The 15,459-nt window shown below is 39.3% G+C and overlaps 1 protein-coding gene across 7 annotated transcripts in view; it reads left to right on the top strand.

Moving 5' to 3' along the window:
• Positions 1–15,459, top strand: part of LOC138760353 (probable methyltransferase TARBP1) — a 276,950-nt gene that overhangs the window by 80,690 nt on the left and 180,801 nt on the right. For all 7 annotated transcript variants that reach the window (XR_011355556.1, XM_069930829.1, XM_069930827.1 and 4 more), the window contains exon 15: positions 15,035–15,225. Coding sequence is in view for 6 of the 7 variants with exons in the window: in XM_069930829.1 (XP_069786930.1) it covers positions 15,035–15,225 (191 nt within the window). In the remaining variant the exon portion in view is untranslated. The remainder of the gene's footprint in view (positions 1–15,034; positions 15,226–15,459) is intronic.

Below are 15,459 nucleotides of genomic sequence, written 5' to 3'. Positions count from 1 at the left end.
TTTGTTTAACCTTTATGATGTAATTAAAAATAAAATTCTTTAAATGTATCATTAATTTCTTGTGGTTTATAAGCAATAAGCCCTGAACTTTTTTTAACTGCATTAATTGTTCTAGATACCTGTTCTGCTTTTAGCTGCCAAGCAAGAACCTTTCTCCTAATTCATAATATCTCTGTCTTGTCCTCTGAATTATCTTTTCGGTTCAATATATCTGAATAGTATTATATTGAAATGCTTTATTAATTAATTGCCTTAATTTTTCTTTAGAAAGATTTTATTTTTTGCAAATCCTTTCTAATTTTCTTATTTCTTGTTCTAACTGATTTCTTTCTTTCATATAATCTTTCTTAATTTTTGTTGAATAACATTATTTGACCTCTTAAAAATACTTTAAGTGCACCCCATGTAATAAATTTATTATCTACCGAATTTGAGTTTATTTCTAAAAATAATTGAATTTGTTTTATAAAATCACAAAAGTCCAATCTCTACAACAAACAGTATTAAATCTCTACCTATAAGGTAAATCTTCTTTTTCAGAAAATGAACATGCCAATAAAAGTGGAGATTGATCAGATAATATTCTAACTTTATATTCTATATTTTTAATTCTACCCTGTAATTGCACTGATATCAAAAAGAGATCTATTCTTGAATGAGAATCATATCTGTGTGAGTAAAAAGAATAATCTCTCTCTTTAGGATTCAGCCATATTCAAATATCTATTAAATTTATATCCTTCATCAAACTTAATATAATCTTTACTGCTTTGGATCTCACTACTGCTTTTGCTGATTTATCCATTATTGGTTCTAAATAACAATTAAGATCACCCCATTAACATTTTTTTCTGAGATTCTGCTTAATACAAAAATGTATCTCGTATAAAATCTTCATCCACATTTGGTGTTTAAATACTCATAAGTGTCCATTTTTCAGAATAAAATTGACAATAAACCAAAATATATCTTCCCATAGGATCCATTAGTACATCTTGAATTTTTACTGGTAATTTTTAAAAAAATTAATATCGCTACTCCTCTTGCTTTAGAATTAAAAGATGAAGCTGCCATTTGACCCACCCAATCTCTTTTTAATTTTAAATGTTCCTTCTCAGTCAAACGAGTCTCTTGCAAAAATGCAATATCTACTGTCATCCTTTTCATGTAGGCTAATTTTTTTTCCTGTTAATATCATTATTTATCCCATTCACATTAAAACTAATAAAATTTAATTTATTTGCATCCATTTTCTTAAGTCCAACTCTCTTTCAATCCTATTCTCCGAGGTCTCCTCCATCAAACCCAGCTGACTTCTGCATCTCATGTTAACAGCTTGAAACCTGCATCAGTGCACCTCTCTTTGGTGTAAGTTCTATCTGCAGCACTTCCCTTTGCACTTCTCACTGAGGACTTGAACTTTCCACTCTCACTTGTTGTTCCTCCTTAACTGGAGGAAGTAATTCTGCAAAAATTCTTGCTTCTCCTTCCTCCACAAAAACTTAGATTGAGTATTGTCCAGGAATACCTTTAGTATAGCTGGATAGCTGAAGGTAAATTTATAACCTTTCTTCCAAAGAATCGCCTCAGCTGGATTAAATTCTTTTCTTCCCTCCACCACTGCCTTACTCAAATTCACATAGAAAAAGATTTTATTTCCATCAGTAATCATAGGTCCCATATTTTGACTTGCTTTTTGAACTGCTAATCTTAAATTTTTTTCTTATCCTGGTAGCGTAGACATTTAATTAATACAGCTCTAGGTGGCTGAGTTGGCTGTGGCTTCCTCCGAAGGGCTTTGTGGGCACTCTCCAACTCAATTCCACGTGGAAAATTTTCTCCCAGAACTTTAGGAATCCAATGTTTATAAAACTCCCCAGGATCTCCACTTCCTTCAAAATCTTCTTTAAAACCAACAACATTAACATTATTCTGCCTACTTTGATTTTCCAACATATCCTTTTTTTCCATCATTTCCTTTCTCTGCTTTTCCCCAAACAGTTTCTGAACTTCCAACTATCTCCATTCTCTCCATGCAAATATCTACATCATTTTTGACAATCTTCACATCCAATTCAACTCTTTGAACTTTTTCTTTAACTTTATTAACGTCTGTAGCATATTTCATCATGTTACTTTTAATGCCCTTCATATCTCTTGTAATATTCTGCACGTCATCTTTTAAAATCTGGAATTGACTTATCATCATTGAAGAAAACTTTTATCGTTGAGCCTTGAACTTGAGCCTCCCATGAAACTTCGTCAGCCTCCTTTTCATCTTTCATGTTCTCTTCACCTTCATCTGTTTCTCCTTGTCTTCCTGATCGCTGGCTGTCAAACAAACAGGTGTTTCTGACAGCTGTCATTCCTTAGTATCAACAGTGCCACTAGCCTTGGCACTGCTGAGTCTCTAGTCAGAATCAAATTCATTCACTCTGAGCATGCGTGGATATAAACCTTTGCGCATGCGCACAACATTCTGATATTCTTCAGGGGAAATCTGTGCAGATGCAGCGCCGTCTTCTTCGGTACCCCAGGGAGGTAGCGCTGTTACTAGTTTCAATCGGGCTGTCATTGCACTTGTCGATCTCGGAGGCATCGGAACTTGAGGTCCAGGCTCCAAGGTTAATGTAGGCTGTATCTTCTCCATTTCCTGTAAATCTTTACTCACTGTTTTCTTGTCTCTTGCTGCCTTCCTTCCTCTCCCAGCCATAATCAACAGGATACAGGTAGGTTCCAGGGGCTTTAATTGAACTTAATTTTTAGAAAAACATTTTATTTCTAGGCGGAGTGTAATGGCATAGGTTAAGGAGGCAGACTTCAGATGCTCCTGTGGGAATAAAGGCCTGAAAAAAAAAGTTTTTCCAAAAATCTATAATGTTATTGTTTGTCTTTTGGGTGACTCTTTGGAGGGGGAGGAATCTACAGATGCAGCAACAATTAAATGTTTTCAAAGACTGTGACTGATTTCTGTGTTTATGCGAGTGAAATTTGTTCAGTGGGTGTTTTTAGTCTTTTAAACTGTTTAATCTTAATATATAAGGTATTGTAAGAGTGAGTCTCAAGCAACCGAAAAACTTGCTTATCTGGCATTTACCAATCCCCATAGATGCCAGATACATTATAGAATACATTGCATTTGGCCCATCTTGCTGGTGTCAGCTCTTTGTAAAGGGTTTCTAATTTGCCCTGTTCCCTGCAATTTCACCCCCCCCTCCCCCTTAGCCATTCAGATCTTTCTTTTTCAAATGTGTGCATTCAATTCTGTTTGGAAAGTTACAACTAAATCTTGGTCTACCCCTTTCAGACGATGAAAAGGAAGATGAATTAGCCCCAAGCAAGGGGAGCATGACAGCAGTATTGTGGGGTTTATTCAGGAGCCTGATGGCTGTAGTGAAGAAACTTAGCCTGTTAGTGCATGCTTTCACACTCTCGAACCTTCTCCCCAATGGGAGCTGTCCAGGATATGTTGAGACCTTCAGTATGCAATAGAAAATGTAGACAGAGTCCATGAAGTGGGGGGGGGGGGGTGGGAATGTGAGGGTAGTTTGCATCATGTTCGGAGCTGCACTCACTACTATCTCTGCTGACCCACCCCTGCCAGTGGAGACAGTTTCTCATTAAAATGATACTTGAAAGTGAAATTTAAAGTGGTTTCATTAATACTCGACAAAAGGATCAAAAAGGTTACAAGTTACCAATATGGGCTTGTAATTTATGACTAATTTATAAGATGAGTTTTTAACTCTTTTTAAAATTGCCATAAAAATATCAAATATGAGTTGTGTTCCAATTTTAAAATCTATAAATTAAAAAAAATAGAAACACTGGCAAATGCCATGTGACTGGAGACAGACAAAATGAAATATAAACATTCCCCAATTTTCATTCTCAGGTTTTTTTTTTATTTTGCAGGGATATTTGTGGTAAACTTCTGGAAGATGAATTTCTGCTTCAGTCGTTTGCCTTTTTTAAATTCTGTCATGAAGCTGCTATTGTTTGATGAAACTTTCTCCAAATACTTCATGAAGAATTATAGAGCCGTATGTCATGAAACAGGCCCTCAGACCCAATTCATCCATACTGACCATATGCCTGCGTTTGTTTCATATCCTAAATCTTTTCTTTCCATATATCTATCCAAATGTCTTTTGAATGTTGTAATTGCACTATGGCATTTTATTTGGGATATAAATAAGAATTAATTGTAATAGAATTAATTACCACTCATTTCTCTCTTGCCTCTCACTTAAACTTATGCCCTAGAGTTTTTGAATCTTCTACCCTGAAAGACATGAGTGTTCATTTTATTCATGCCCTTGACGATTTAAAGTACCTCACTAAGGTTATCCCCTAAGCTCTTTGCTCCAGGGATGAAGATGTAGCCTGTGCAGCCTTTCCCTAGACATCAAACCATCATGTCTCATTTACATTCTGGTGAATCCCCTCTGCACCTTTTCCAACTTAATGACCTTCTGCCCCTATAAATGCTGTTTATTAATTCAACATGTAACATGGCAGATGTAACAGGTTTGCATAGGGTGTAAAAGAAGAGGCAACTCATGGAATTGTTTTCTAGCATTTATACGTCCTCTTTGCTCCCTTTTGCAAGGTAACAGCAGTGTTGTTATCCCATTCATCTTTTTCCTCACTAAACATGTCTACTTTATTTTAGCATTTCCATATGTACTCAACTCTGCATACATGGTATTAGCTGAGAGCTTTTAAGATTTGCCCAGGAAAACATTTTGGATTTTAAAATATTTTCAAACTATTTAAAAATAACTATATTTACAAGATGAAAACAGTGGCACCTGGTGGGTGAGTTAAAAACTGCATAGAAAAATTAACTTGCTAGAATCACACATTTAACAAGGAAATTCTGCACCTTTGGAAGACAAAATAATACATTCATCATTGTCTTCTGGGTTTTCTTCCTTTTTTATCCCTTTGCTCATAAGCATTCAAAATAACAGAATTTACACTGTGAAACTGAATTCTCAGCACATGGTAATGGCGTCAAAACACCAGTAAGATTTAAAAAAACCCATAAAACTTGTATTAATGATTAAATTGATGTAAAACCAAGCGTAGAGCATAATAATATTAGTAATGAACAATTAAGATTGATGGCAAACAGATTCATTTGTAGCAATCATCTCCCCCACTTACCCATAGCAAGGTAACAGCAGTGTGAGAGACAGGAAGGGAGAGTTTAGGAGGTAGACAAGAGATGTGCACCGCCAAGCTCATTGAGGTAAAAGTCACAAATATAGAAATTATTAAAATGTATTTTTAACTCTGTTACACAGAAAAAGGGCAGATTTTATAATTTTGTAAAGAGTGAAATACAAAAGTATGCAGATGCTGTGATTGCGTCAAAACACAAAAATGCTGGTTCTGAAACTTCGGCAATATATCTGTACCTCCTATGCTCGCTGTGAGACTGGCTGAGTTCCCCCAACATTTCTGGGAGGTCATTGGCCTGGCCTGAGTTATCTAAAGTTTTCTTACTATCTTTATCTTTCAGTGTATCTAATGTTATACAGCTCTCTGCAGTCAACCAATTCATTCTTTTGTAATTTATGATAATAACTGTTTGGAAACAGGATCTAAAACTGGCTTGGTGATGGGAGGCAGAGGGTAGTGGCAAAAGGGTGTTATCAGACTGGAAATCTATAACAAGTGGTGCATCTCAGGAACCGGCTGCTGTGATCTTTGTTGTGTAATGTCCATAACTTGGATGAGAATGTCGGTGGTCTGATTAGCAAATTTACAGGTGACACACAAATTGATGGGATCATAGATGGGGTGGCACAGTTGGTGTGGCGGTTAGCGCAATGCAGTCACAGCGCCAGCCTTTGGGACATGTGTTCAAATCCCGCATCTTCTTTAAGGAGTTTGTATGTTCTCCCTGTGTCTGTGTGGGTTTTCCCCGGGTATTCGGTTTCCTCCCACCCTTCATAATGTACTGGTGGGGTTGTAGGTGAATTGGGTGGCACGGGCTCATGGGCCAGAAGAGCCTGTTACTCTACTGTATGTCTAAATTTAAATAAAGTTGCCTTAAAATGCTATAGGACTTGGATCAGCTGAAAAATTTGGGGGACTGGTGTCATTTAATCCAGACAACTGTGAGGTAACTCACTTTGGAAAGTCAGTTTCTGGTTTGACGTGCATAGCAAATGGCAGAGGTGTTGGTGTACAGAGAGTGCAAGCCCATAGCTCACGCATTTCCAATGCGAGTGGATGAGGTAGTGAAAAAAAGTCCCTGGTGTACTTGCCTTCACAGGCTGAGGCATTGAAGTTTAAGTTGGGACATCATTTTGGCTCTATTTAGACCAACCATTCTCAACAGGGGTCCTACTTTCCTTCTCCCCACCCCCCCACCCCCACCAGGAGCCACAGCACATTTAAGTAAAGCCCTTGTTTTCTTTTGACCTCAAATAGTGTAGTTGGAGAGAAGTACCAAAGAAACCAAAGCTTGACTGCTTCACAGGGAAAGGGACTATAAACTTTGAGTAGAGTCCTTAGGGGAGCCATAGCTGAAAACAAGTTGAGAATGGCTGGTTTAGACTGCATTTGGAGCACTGAATTCAATTCTGATGACCACACTACAAGCGGAATGTGAAAACAGACGAGATTCATCAGGATTTTGACTGGAATGGAATACTGTAGTTAAAAGAGAGATTAGTTCAGCTGGGTTATCCTTTCTGGGATGTTGGAGGCTGAGTGGTGACTGGATAGATTGTCAGACCTTTACCCACTGTAAGGGAGTCTCTATAATCAGAATCGGATTTATTGACATTAACATGTTTCACAAAATTGCTTGATTTGTGGCAGGAGTATTGTGCATTAGAGCTGCAAAAGTTGCTAAAAATTACATTTCTGTAAAAATGCTATTTTAAAATAATTAAATTAGTGCAAAGGAACAGAAACTGGTGAGGTAGTATTCAGAAATCTGATGGCGGAGGGGAAGAAGCTGTTTTTATAATGTAGTTTAAGGTGAGAGGGGAGAAACAAAGGAAATATGAGGCATAATTTTTTTTCCACACTAAGGATGGTGGTTATCTGGAATGAGCTGCCAGGTTAGACTGAAGAATTGGATACCTTTATAAAGTCTAAAATAAATTTGGACAGGTGTTTGGGTAGGAAAGGTTCATAGGTATATAGGTCTAATGCTGGACAATAGGATTTGAGAGGATTGGCATCATGGAACAAAATGGGCTTGAAAGGTCTGCTGTGGATTTATTGTATTGAGACATAAGTTCAATTGCAGATTAATTTTAAAAGGTTGCTTACAAGGATCCTGAGCGTGGAATTTTGTTGATCCTCTGTATGTTTGTGGGATGCTCAAATTAACCAAAATGTTTAAGGAGTTTCATTGGTTATCCTTCAACTTCATGGAAGGTTGTTGACCGTGTGATCCTCAGCTTTAGCATTTTGACTTTCTACATTGTTTCATGCTGGGAAGTTAGATGAGTATGTTTATGAGGTGACATGATGGTTTAACACACAAAAGTAAAATACTACAGGCACTTGAAATTTGATATGTTTCAAAAGGTTGGAAATATTCAGTTTGTCAAGGACTTCTTTTGCAGAGGAAAACAATGTTTTGGGATAAGAATAAATTGTATAGGAGTGATGGGTTGCACCTTTACAGGCGGGGGACCAGCATTTTGGCAGCATCTCCCCCACCACTGATGTCTTCCCTGTCTTTTCTCTCCTTCCTTCCTTAAAAAGTGGGATAACATTAGCTACCCTCCAATCCACAGGAACTGATCCTGAATCTATAGAACATTGGAAAATGATTACCAATGTATTCACGATTTCTAAAGCCACTTCCTTAAGTACCCTGGGATCCAGGGAGGAGATAAACTGGAAATGTAAGGATGGAGCTAAAGGGAAAGAGAGAATAAGAAAAGACAACAAAATTAATGGGACAGAAAACTCAGGAAGGGATCAGAGAGTACGGCCAAGTGCACTAGAAATCGATGTGAAAGGGGAGGGGAGTAATGGATTAAAAGTATTATGTATGAATGCACAGGGTATAAGAAATAAAGTGGATGAGCTTGAGGCTCAGTTGGAAATTGGCAAATATGATGTTGTAGGAAAACAGACATGGCTGCAAGAGGACCAGGGCTGGGAAATGAATATTCAAGGATATACATCCTATTAAAAGGGACAGACAGGTGGGTAGAGGGGGAGGGCTGGCTCTGCTGGTGAGGAATGAAATTGAGTCCCTTGTGTGGGGTGACATAGAATCAGGAGATGTAGAGACAGTATGGATAGGACTGAGAAATTGTAAGGGCAAAAAGACCTTAATGGGAGTTATCTACAGGCCCCCAAACAGTAGCCTGGATAAAGGAGTCAAAATTGGCATGTTGCAAAGGTAATGGAGATTTCATCATGCAGGTAGGCTGAGAAAATCAGGTTGGTACTGGACCCCAAGAAAGGGAGTTTGTGGAGTGCCTCTGAGAGATGGATTCTTAGAGTAGCTTAAAATAGAACCTTCCAGGGAGAAGACAATTCTGGATTTAGTGTTGTAATGAACCAGATTTAATAAAGGAACTTGAAGGTGAAGGAGCCATTGGGAGGTAGTGACCATAATATGATAAGTTTTAATCTACAATATGAGAGGGAGAAGGGAAAATCTGAAGTGTCAGTATTACAGTTGTACAAAGGGGACGATGAAGCCATGAGGGAGGAGCTGGCCAAAGTTAACTGGAAAGCTGCCCCAGGGATGACAGTGGAACAACGATGACAGCTATTTCTGGGAACAATACAGAAAGTGCAGGATCAGTTCATTCCAAAGAGGAAGAAAGATTCTAAGGCGAGTAAGGGGTGATGGTGGCTGACAAGGGAGGTCAAGGACAGTATAAAAATAAAAGAGGAGTATAACATAGCAAAGATGAGCAGGAAGCCAGAGGATTGGGAAACTTCTAAGAGCAACAGAATTTAAGTAAAAAGGCAATACGGGGAGAAAAGATGAGATGCAAAGGTAAGCTAGCCAAGAATATAAAAGGGGATAGTAAAAGCTTCTTCAGGTATGTGAAGAGAAAAAAATTAGTTAAGATCAAAGTTAGGTCCTTAAAGACAGAAATGAGTGAAATTATTATGGGGAACAAGGAAATGACAGATGAGTTGAACAGGTGCTTTGGATCTGTCCTCACTAGGGAAGTCACAAACAATCTCCCAGATTTAATAGTGGACAGAGGACCTAGGGTAATGGAGGAACTGAAGGAAATGCACATTTAACAGAAAATAGTGTTGGGAAGACTGATGGGACTGAAGGCTGATAAATCCCCAGAGCCTGATGGTCTGGATCCCAGGGTACTTAAGGAAGTGGCTTTAGAAATCGTGGATACATTGGTAATCATTTTCCAATGTTCTATAGATTCAGGATCAGTTCCTGTGGATTGGAGGGTAGCTAATGCTATCCTACTTTTTAAGGAAGGAAGGAAGGAGAGAAAAGACAGGGAATTATGGACCAGTTAGCCTGACATCAGTGGTGGGGAAGATGCTGGAGTCAATTATAAAAGATGAAATGGCGGCACATTTGGATAGTAGTAGCAGGATCTGTCCGAGTCAGCATGGATTTATGAAGTGGAAATCGTGCTTGACTAATCTGGAATTTTTTGAGGATGTAACTATGAAAATGGACAAGGGAGAGCCAATGGATGTAGTGTAGCTGGACTTTCAGAAAGCCTTTGATAAAGTCCCACATAGGAGATTAGTGGGCAAAATTAGAACACGTGGTATTAGGGGTGGGGTATTGACATGGATAGAAAATTGGTTGGCAAACAGGAAACAAAGAGTGGAGATTAACAGTCCCTTTCAGAATGGCAGGCAGTGACTAGTGGGGTACCGCAAGGCTTGATGGTGGGACCGCAGCTATTTACAATATATATTAAAGATTTAGATGAAGAGATTAAAAGTGACATTAGCAAATTTGCAGATGAACAAAGCTGGGTGGGAGTGTGAAATGTGATGTGGATGATATGAGAATGCAGGGTGATTTGGACAGGTTGGGTGAGAGGGAGGATGGGTAGTAGAATCAGTTTAATGTGGTTAAATGTGAGGTTATCCACTTTGGTGGCAAGAACAGGAAGGCAGATTACTATCTGAATGTTGTCAAGTTAGGAAAAGGGAAAGTACAATGAGATCTAGGTGTCCTTGTTCATCAGTCACTGAAAGTAAGCATGCAGGTACAGCAGGCAGTGAGGAAAGCTAATGGCAGGTTGGCCTTCATAACAAGGGGAGCTGAGTATAGGAGCAAAGAGGTCCTTCTGCAGTTGGACAAGACCCTGGTGAGACTAAATCTGGAGTATTGTGTGTAGTTTTGGTTTACCAAGTTTGAGGAAAGACATTCTTGCTATTGAGGGAGTGCAGCGTAGGTTCATGAAATTAATTCCCGAGATGGCTGGAAAATATTGTTGAAAGATTGGAGTGACTGGTCTTGTATACACTGGGATTTAGAAGGATGAGAGGGGATCCGATTGAAGCATATAAAATTATTAAGGGTTTGGACATGCTAGAGGCAGGAAACATGTTCCCAATGTTGGGGGAGTCCAGAACCAGAGGCCACAGTTTAAGAATTAAGGGGTAGGCCATTTAGAATGGAATTGAGGAAATACGTTTTCACCCAGAGAGTTGTGGTTCTGTGGAATGCTCTGCCTCAAAAGGCAGCAGAGGCCAATTCTCCGGATGTTTTCAAAAAAGAGTTAGATAGAACTCTTAAAGATAGCGGAGTCAAGGGATATAGGGAGAAGACAGGAATGGGGTACTGATTGTGGTTGATCAGCCACAATCACATTGAATGGCGGTGCTGGCTCGAAGGCTGAATGGCCTACTCCAGTACCTATTGTCTATTAAAATCTTCATAAATTGATAATGAAAAATATAAAATGTCTATTATTCATATGACTTCTGTCTTCTTTGGCTTGGCTTCGTAGACGAAGATTTATGGAGGGGTAAATGTCCACATCAGCTGCAGGCTCGTTTGTGGCTGACAAGTCCAATGCGGGACAGGCAGACACGGTTGCAGCGGTTGCAGGGGAAAATTGGTTGGTTGGGGTTGGGTGTTGGGTTTTTCCTCCTTTGTCTTTTGTCAGTGAGGTGGGCTCTGTGGTCTTCTTCAAAGGAGGTTGCTGCCCACCGAACTGTGAGGCGCCAAGATGCACGGTTTGAGGCGATATCACCCCACTGGCGGTGGTCAATGTGGCAGGCACCAAGAGATTTCTTAAGGCAGTCTTTGTACCTCATCTTTGGTGCACCTCTGCCACGGTGGCCAGTGGAGAGCTCGCCACATAACACGATCTTGGGAAGGCGATGGTCCTCCATTCTGGAGACGTGACCTACCCAGCGCAGTTGGATCTTCAGCAGCGTGGATTTGATGCTGTCGGCCTGTGCCATCTCGAGTACTTCGATGTTAGGGATGAAGTCGCTCCAATGAATGTTGAGGATGGAGCGGAGACGATGCTGGTGGAAGCGTCCTAGGAGCCGTAGGTGATGCCGGTAGAGGACCCATGATTCGGAGCCGAACAGGAGTGTGGGTATGACAACGGCTCTGTATACGCTAATCTTTGTGAGGTTTTTCAGTTGGTTGTTTTTCCAGACTCTTTTGTGTAGTCTTCCAAAGGCGCTATTTGCCTTGGCGCGTCTGTTGTCTATCTCATTGTCGATCCTTGCATCTGATGAAATGGTGCAGCCGAGATAGGTAAACTGGTTGACCGTTTTGAGTTTTGTGTGCCCGATTGAGATGTGGGGGGGCTGGTAGTCATGGTGGGGAGCTGGCTGATGGAGGACCTCAGTTTTCTTCAGGCTGACTTCCAGGTCAAACATTTTGGCAGTTTCCGCAAAACAGTATGTCATGCGTTAGAGAGCTGGCTCTGAATGGGCAACTAAAGCGGTATCGTCTGCAAAGAGTAGTTCACGGACAAGTTGCTCTTGTGTCTTGGTGTGAGCTTGCAGGCGCCTCAGATTGAAGAGACTGCCATCCGTGCGGTACCGGATGTAAACAGCGTCTTCATTGTTGAGGTCTTTCATGGCTTGGTTCAGCCTCATGCTGAAGAAGATTGAAAAGAGGGTTGGTGCAAGAACGCAGCCTTGCTTCACGCCATTGTTAATGGAGAAGGGTTCAGAGAGCTCATTGCTGTATCTGACCTGACCTTGTTGGTTTTCGTGCTGTTGGATAACCACGTTGAGGAACTTTGGGGGGCATCCGAGGCGCTCTAGTATTTGCCAAAGCCCTTTCCTGCTCACGGTGTTGAAGGCTTTGGTGAGGTCGACAGAGGTGATGTAGAGTCCTTTGTTTTGCTCTCTGCACTTTTCTTGGAGCTGTCTGAGGGCAAAGACCATGTCAGTAGTTCCTCTGTTTGCGCGAAAGCCGCACTGTGATTCTGGGAGAACATTCTTGGCGACACTAGGTTTTATTCTATTTAGGAGAATTCTTATTAGTCTTCTTTATATTAGCTGTATAAGAAATAATTTGCCCTCTCAGATATGCTTTCATAGCATCCCAGGCAATCAGGTTAGAAATTGTTGGAGATTAATTTGTAGTGAAGAAAAACTAAATTTGCTCTTCCATAAAATTCAAAAAATAATTATCTGAGAGTAAGGTGGAATTAAAATGCCAATGCCTCTTTGTAAAAGGAATGTCAGGAAAATTGAAAGACAGAATAACAGGAGTATGATCAGATATCTCTATTCCTTGATATTCACATGATTTGGTCAATTAAATCAATTGATTATCTATTGAAAAATAACGAGCAAGTAGCCAATGGTGTTTAACTGGACAATTCATACCTCAAACATTCCATGATATAAGCCTAATTGGGTTAATCCCGAGTCTTAATTAATATTAATTAATGCTATGGAGTCGATCCAACTGTGTCCTGTCACCATTCCAAGAGCCGTCACCTTGAAACCATGCTGCAACGCAGAATATATAAACCATAAAACAAAAATAACCTTGCAAATCCAGTAAAAACCCGAACAAACCCCCCCCCCAAACTTCCCAGCTCTGAAGGTTGCAGGACAAAGTAGGAAGCAGAGCAAAAAATACATTATAACCCCACATACTTTTACTGAAAAGCTTAATACAGCTCCTTAGAGTAAGAAAAAGAAAATTAATAATTTTCCCCAAAGAAAATGCACATGCGCATTCGAGACTTCTCATTCCCATTATCAGCTAAAATGAAAAAAAAATAGGCAGATGCATTAACATCATTAGTTTTTAAATTTTAAACCTTTCAAATAATATCAAATCATTAGTAATTAACCTCCTTAAACTATAAAAATCCACATTTAACTTTCCAAGCTCAATAATATGAACACTATAATTTGTATTTGGTTATTATAACATTTTCCAGACCTAAAATAAGATTACCCAAGTGAGTGTACATTATTTCATTGCTGACCTCATGTTCCCATGGTCATATAATAAAGTAACTGCACAAACCTATTTTCACACGGTCGAAAAATAAACTAAGTTATATCACTTGCGGTAAATGAATAATCAAAGTAGGCCAAATACAGTCAAGATTAATGCAATCTATTTAAATCTTTAACATCAAAGATAAAATAAGCCCAAATAAACAAGTTAAAATAAAAACCACGTAATTATTAAGTCAATTAACCCTTCAATTAACACAAGAAAAGAGCAGTCAGGCTTCATCCACTCAAAGAAAAAAACCCTTTCAACTTAAAAACGACTTCAAGCACAGACTATTAATTCATATTAAACTTGAAGTTGCAACAGAATCAGCCAAAAGTTTGCGAGGTTCACCCAATGAATTTAAACATTTCTTATGGCCATCTTCGATATAGCAAAACAGGTCTAAATCCTTTCTTGTATAGCTCAATCATAGCTTCTCTGTATTCTTTCCACAACTCCATAACTTCAAAGCAAAAATCTTCAACAAGCCTAATTTGTTGACCCTGATATTTCAAATTTATGTTCCCGTGAGCTTCACAAATAACACGATCCTTCTCTTGGGTAGTAGAAATGGAGAATTACTGAATGTGAATGATATTCCGAGGTTGGCTTGGGAACCAGAGACCAATGTGCTCTGTCGAGCTCGAGCTTCCTCAATTGCTGAAATCGATTGTAGGACCTTTTCAAGCTTAGAAACAATCTCTCTTTGACACTCTTTCACTGCTGCAGTTATTTCTCGTGTAATCTCCTGTGCTTGCTTTTTCAACATGTCTGAAATGAAATCTGCAGTCAGAGGGGCTGTATCCTCTTTACTATTTTAGTTGCTGCTTTGGCTCCTCTGGTTGTCATCATTTTCAAATGTAATGATATTCAATATTGAAGGGGGAATGTCTAAGCCACTTTGGTTAGTGGTTAAAGATGATTGAGTGAGAAATGTTTAAAAGCTGGCTGAAGCACCTAACTACTGCCACCTACACCATGCAGTCGACAGCTGGAAGTCCCTATCTCTCTTTCACAATTTCCCATTCTACTTCTGACTCTCTATAGATGTGAGGGTAATACGACCCCTCATACCCTTACCAGTGAAACAAAATCATGCTCTTTTATTCCTTTGATTGAATATGTCTTTCTCAGAAACAAAACTTTTAGGATATGAGTATTATTGACAAGTTAACATTTATGGCCCCAGTCCAGCTGGCAAGATAATGTCATCTATTCTTGAACAATGATGACTGGATGGGTTATTAATCCTCCTGGTATTATTACCAGGCTAAACAGAGTCTTGTGGTATAAGACTTCTTTCCATGAACCAAGGGCTGAGTTCTTTGGCTTCAAATTTAGAAACTCAAGCTGCTAAGTTTATCTCAAGAAAGCTCTAAGACAAGGTATTGATTTGGCATTTCTCTTTCAGTTAAAAGATGTTAATTTAGCATGGTCAGTTGTTGTCTTACCCATTTACAGTTTTCTAAAATTATATTAATTTATATAAACTGCCTTTAAAATGTATTTGAAAGCTTGTGAAACCATGAAAAATGGTCTCAGCTCAACATCTAAGCGGTATGATGAGGCTGAAAGGTGCTTGTATTTTTTTGGTTACAGATCCTGAAGCTCGGGAGACAAATCCAAATGGTGGCTGCGCGGGCTTCTTTGGCTTGGGTTTGCAAGATGACTGCCCAGTATCCAGAGCTGAAACTTGATTCCCTTAAAGCTGTCAAATCATTGGAAAAATTTATCTTAATTAGTCCTTTCAACCAGAACCTTGAGAAGCCTTTCTGCAGCAATAATAATGGGTAAGAAATGGAAAAAAGATCATATCTAACCAGTATTTAATGCAAATGTTAGGCCAGCACGGTCTGTAAGGAGTTTGTACATTTTCCCCATGTCTGCGTGGGTTTCTTCCAGTTGCTCTGGTTTCCTCTCACCCATAAAAAATGTACTGGGGGTTGTAGGTCAATTTGGTGTAATTGGGTGGCACAGGCTCGTGAGCCGGAATGGCCTGTTACCATGCTGGATGTCTAAATCTT

The sequence above is a fragment of the Narcine bancroftii genome, chromosome 4 (genome assembly GCF_036971445.1).
Source record: "Narcine bancroftii isolate sNarBan1 chromosome 4, sNarBan1.hap1, whole genome shotgun sequence".
Classification (NCBI taxonomy): Eukaryota; Metazoa; Chordata; class Chondrichthyes; order Torpediniformes; family Narcinidae; genus Narcine; species Narcine bancroftii.
The sequence above is the reverse complement of the archived record's forward strand: the minus strand, read 5'-3'. Positions and strand labels throughout refer to the sequence as shown.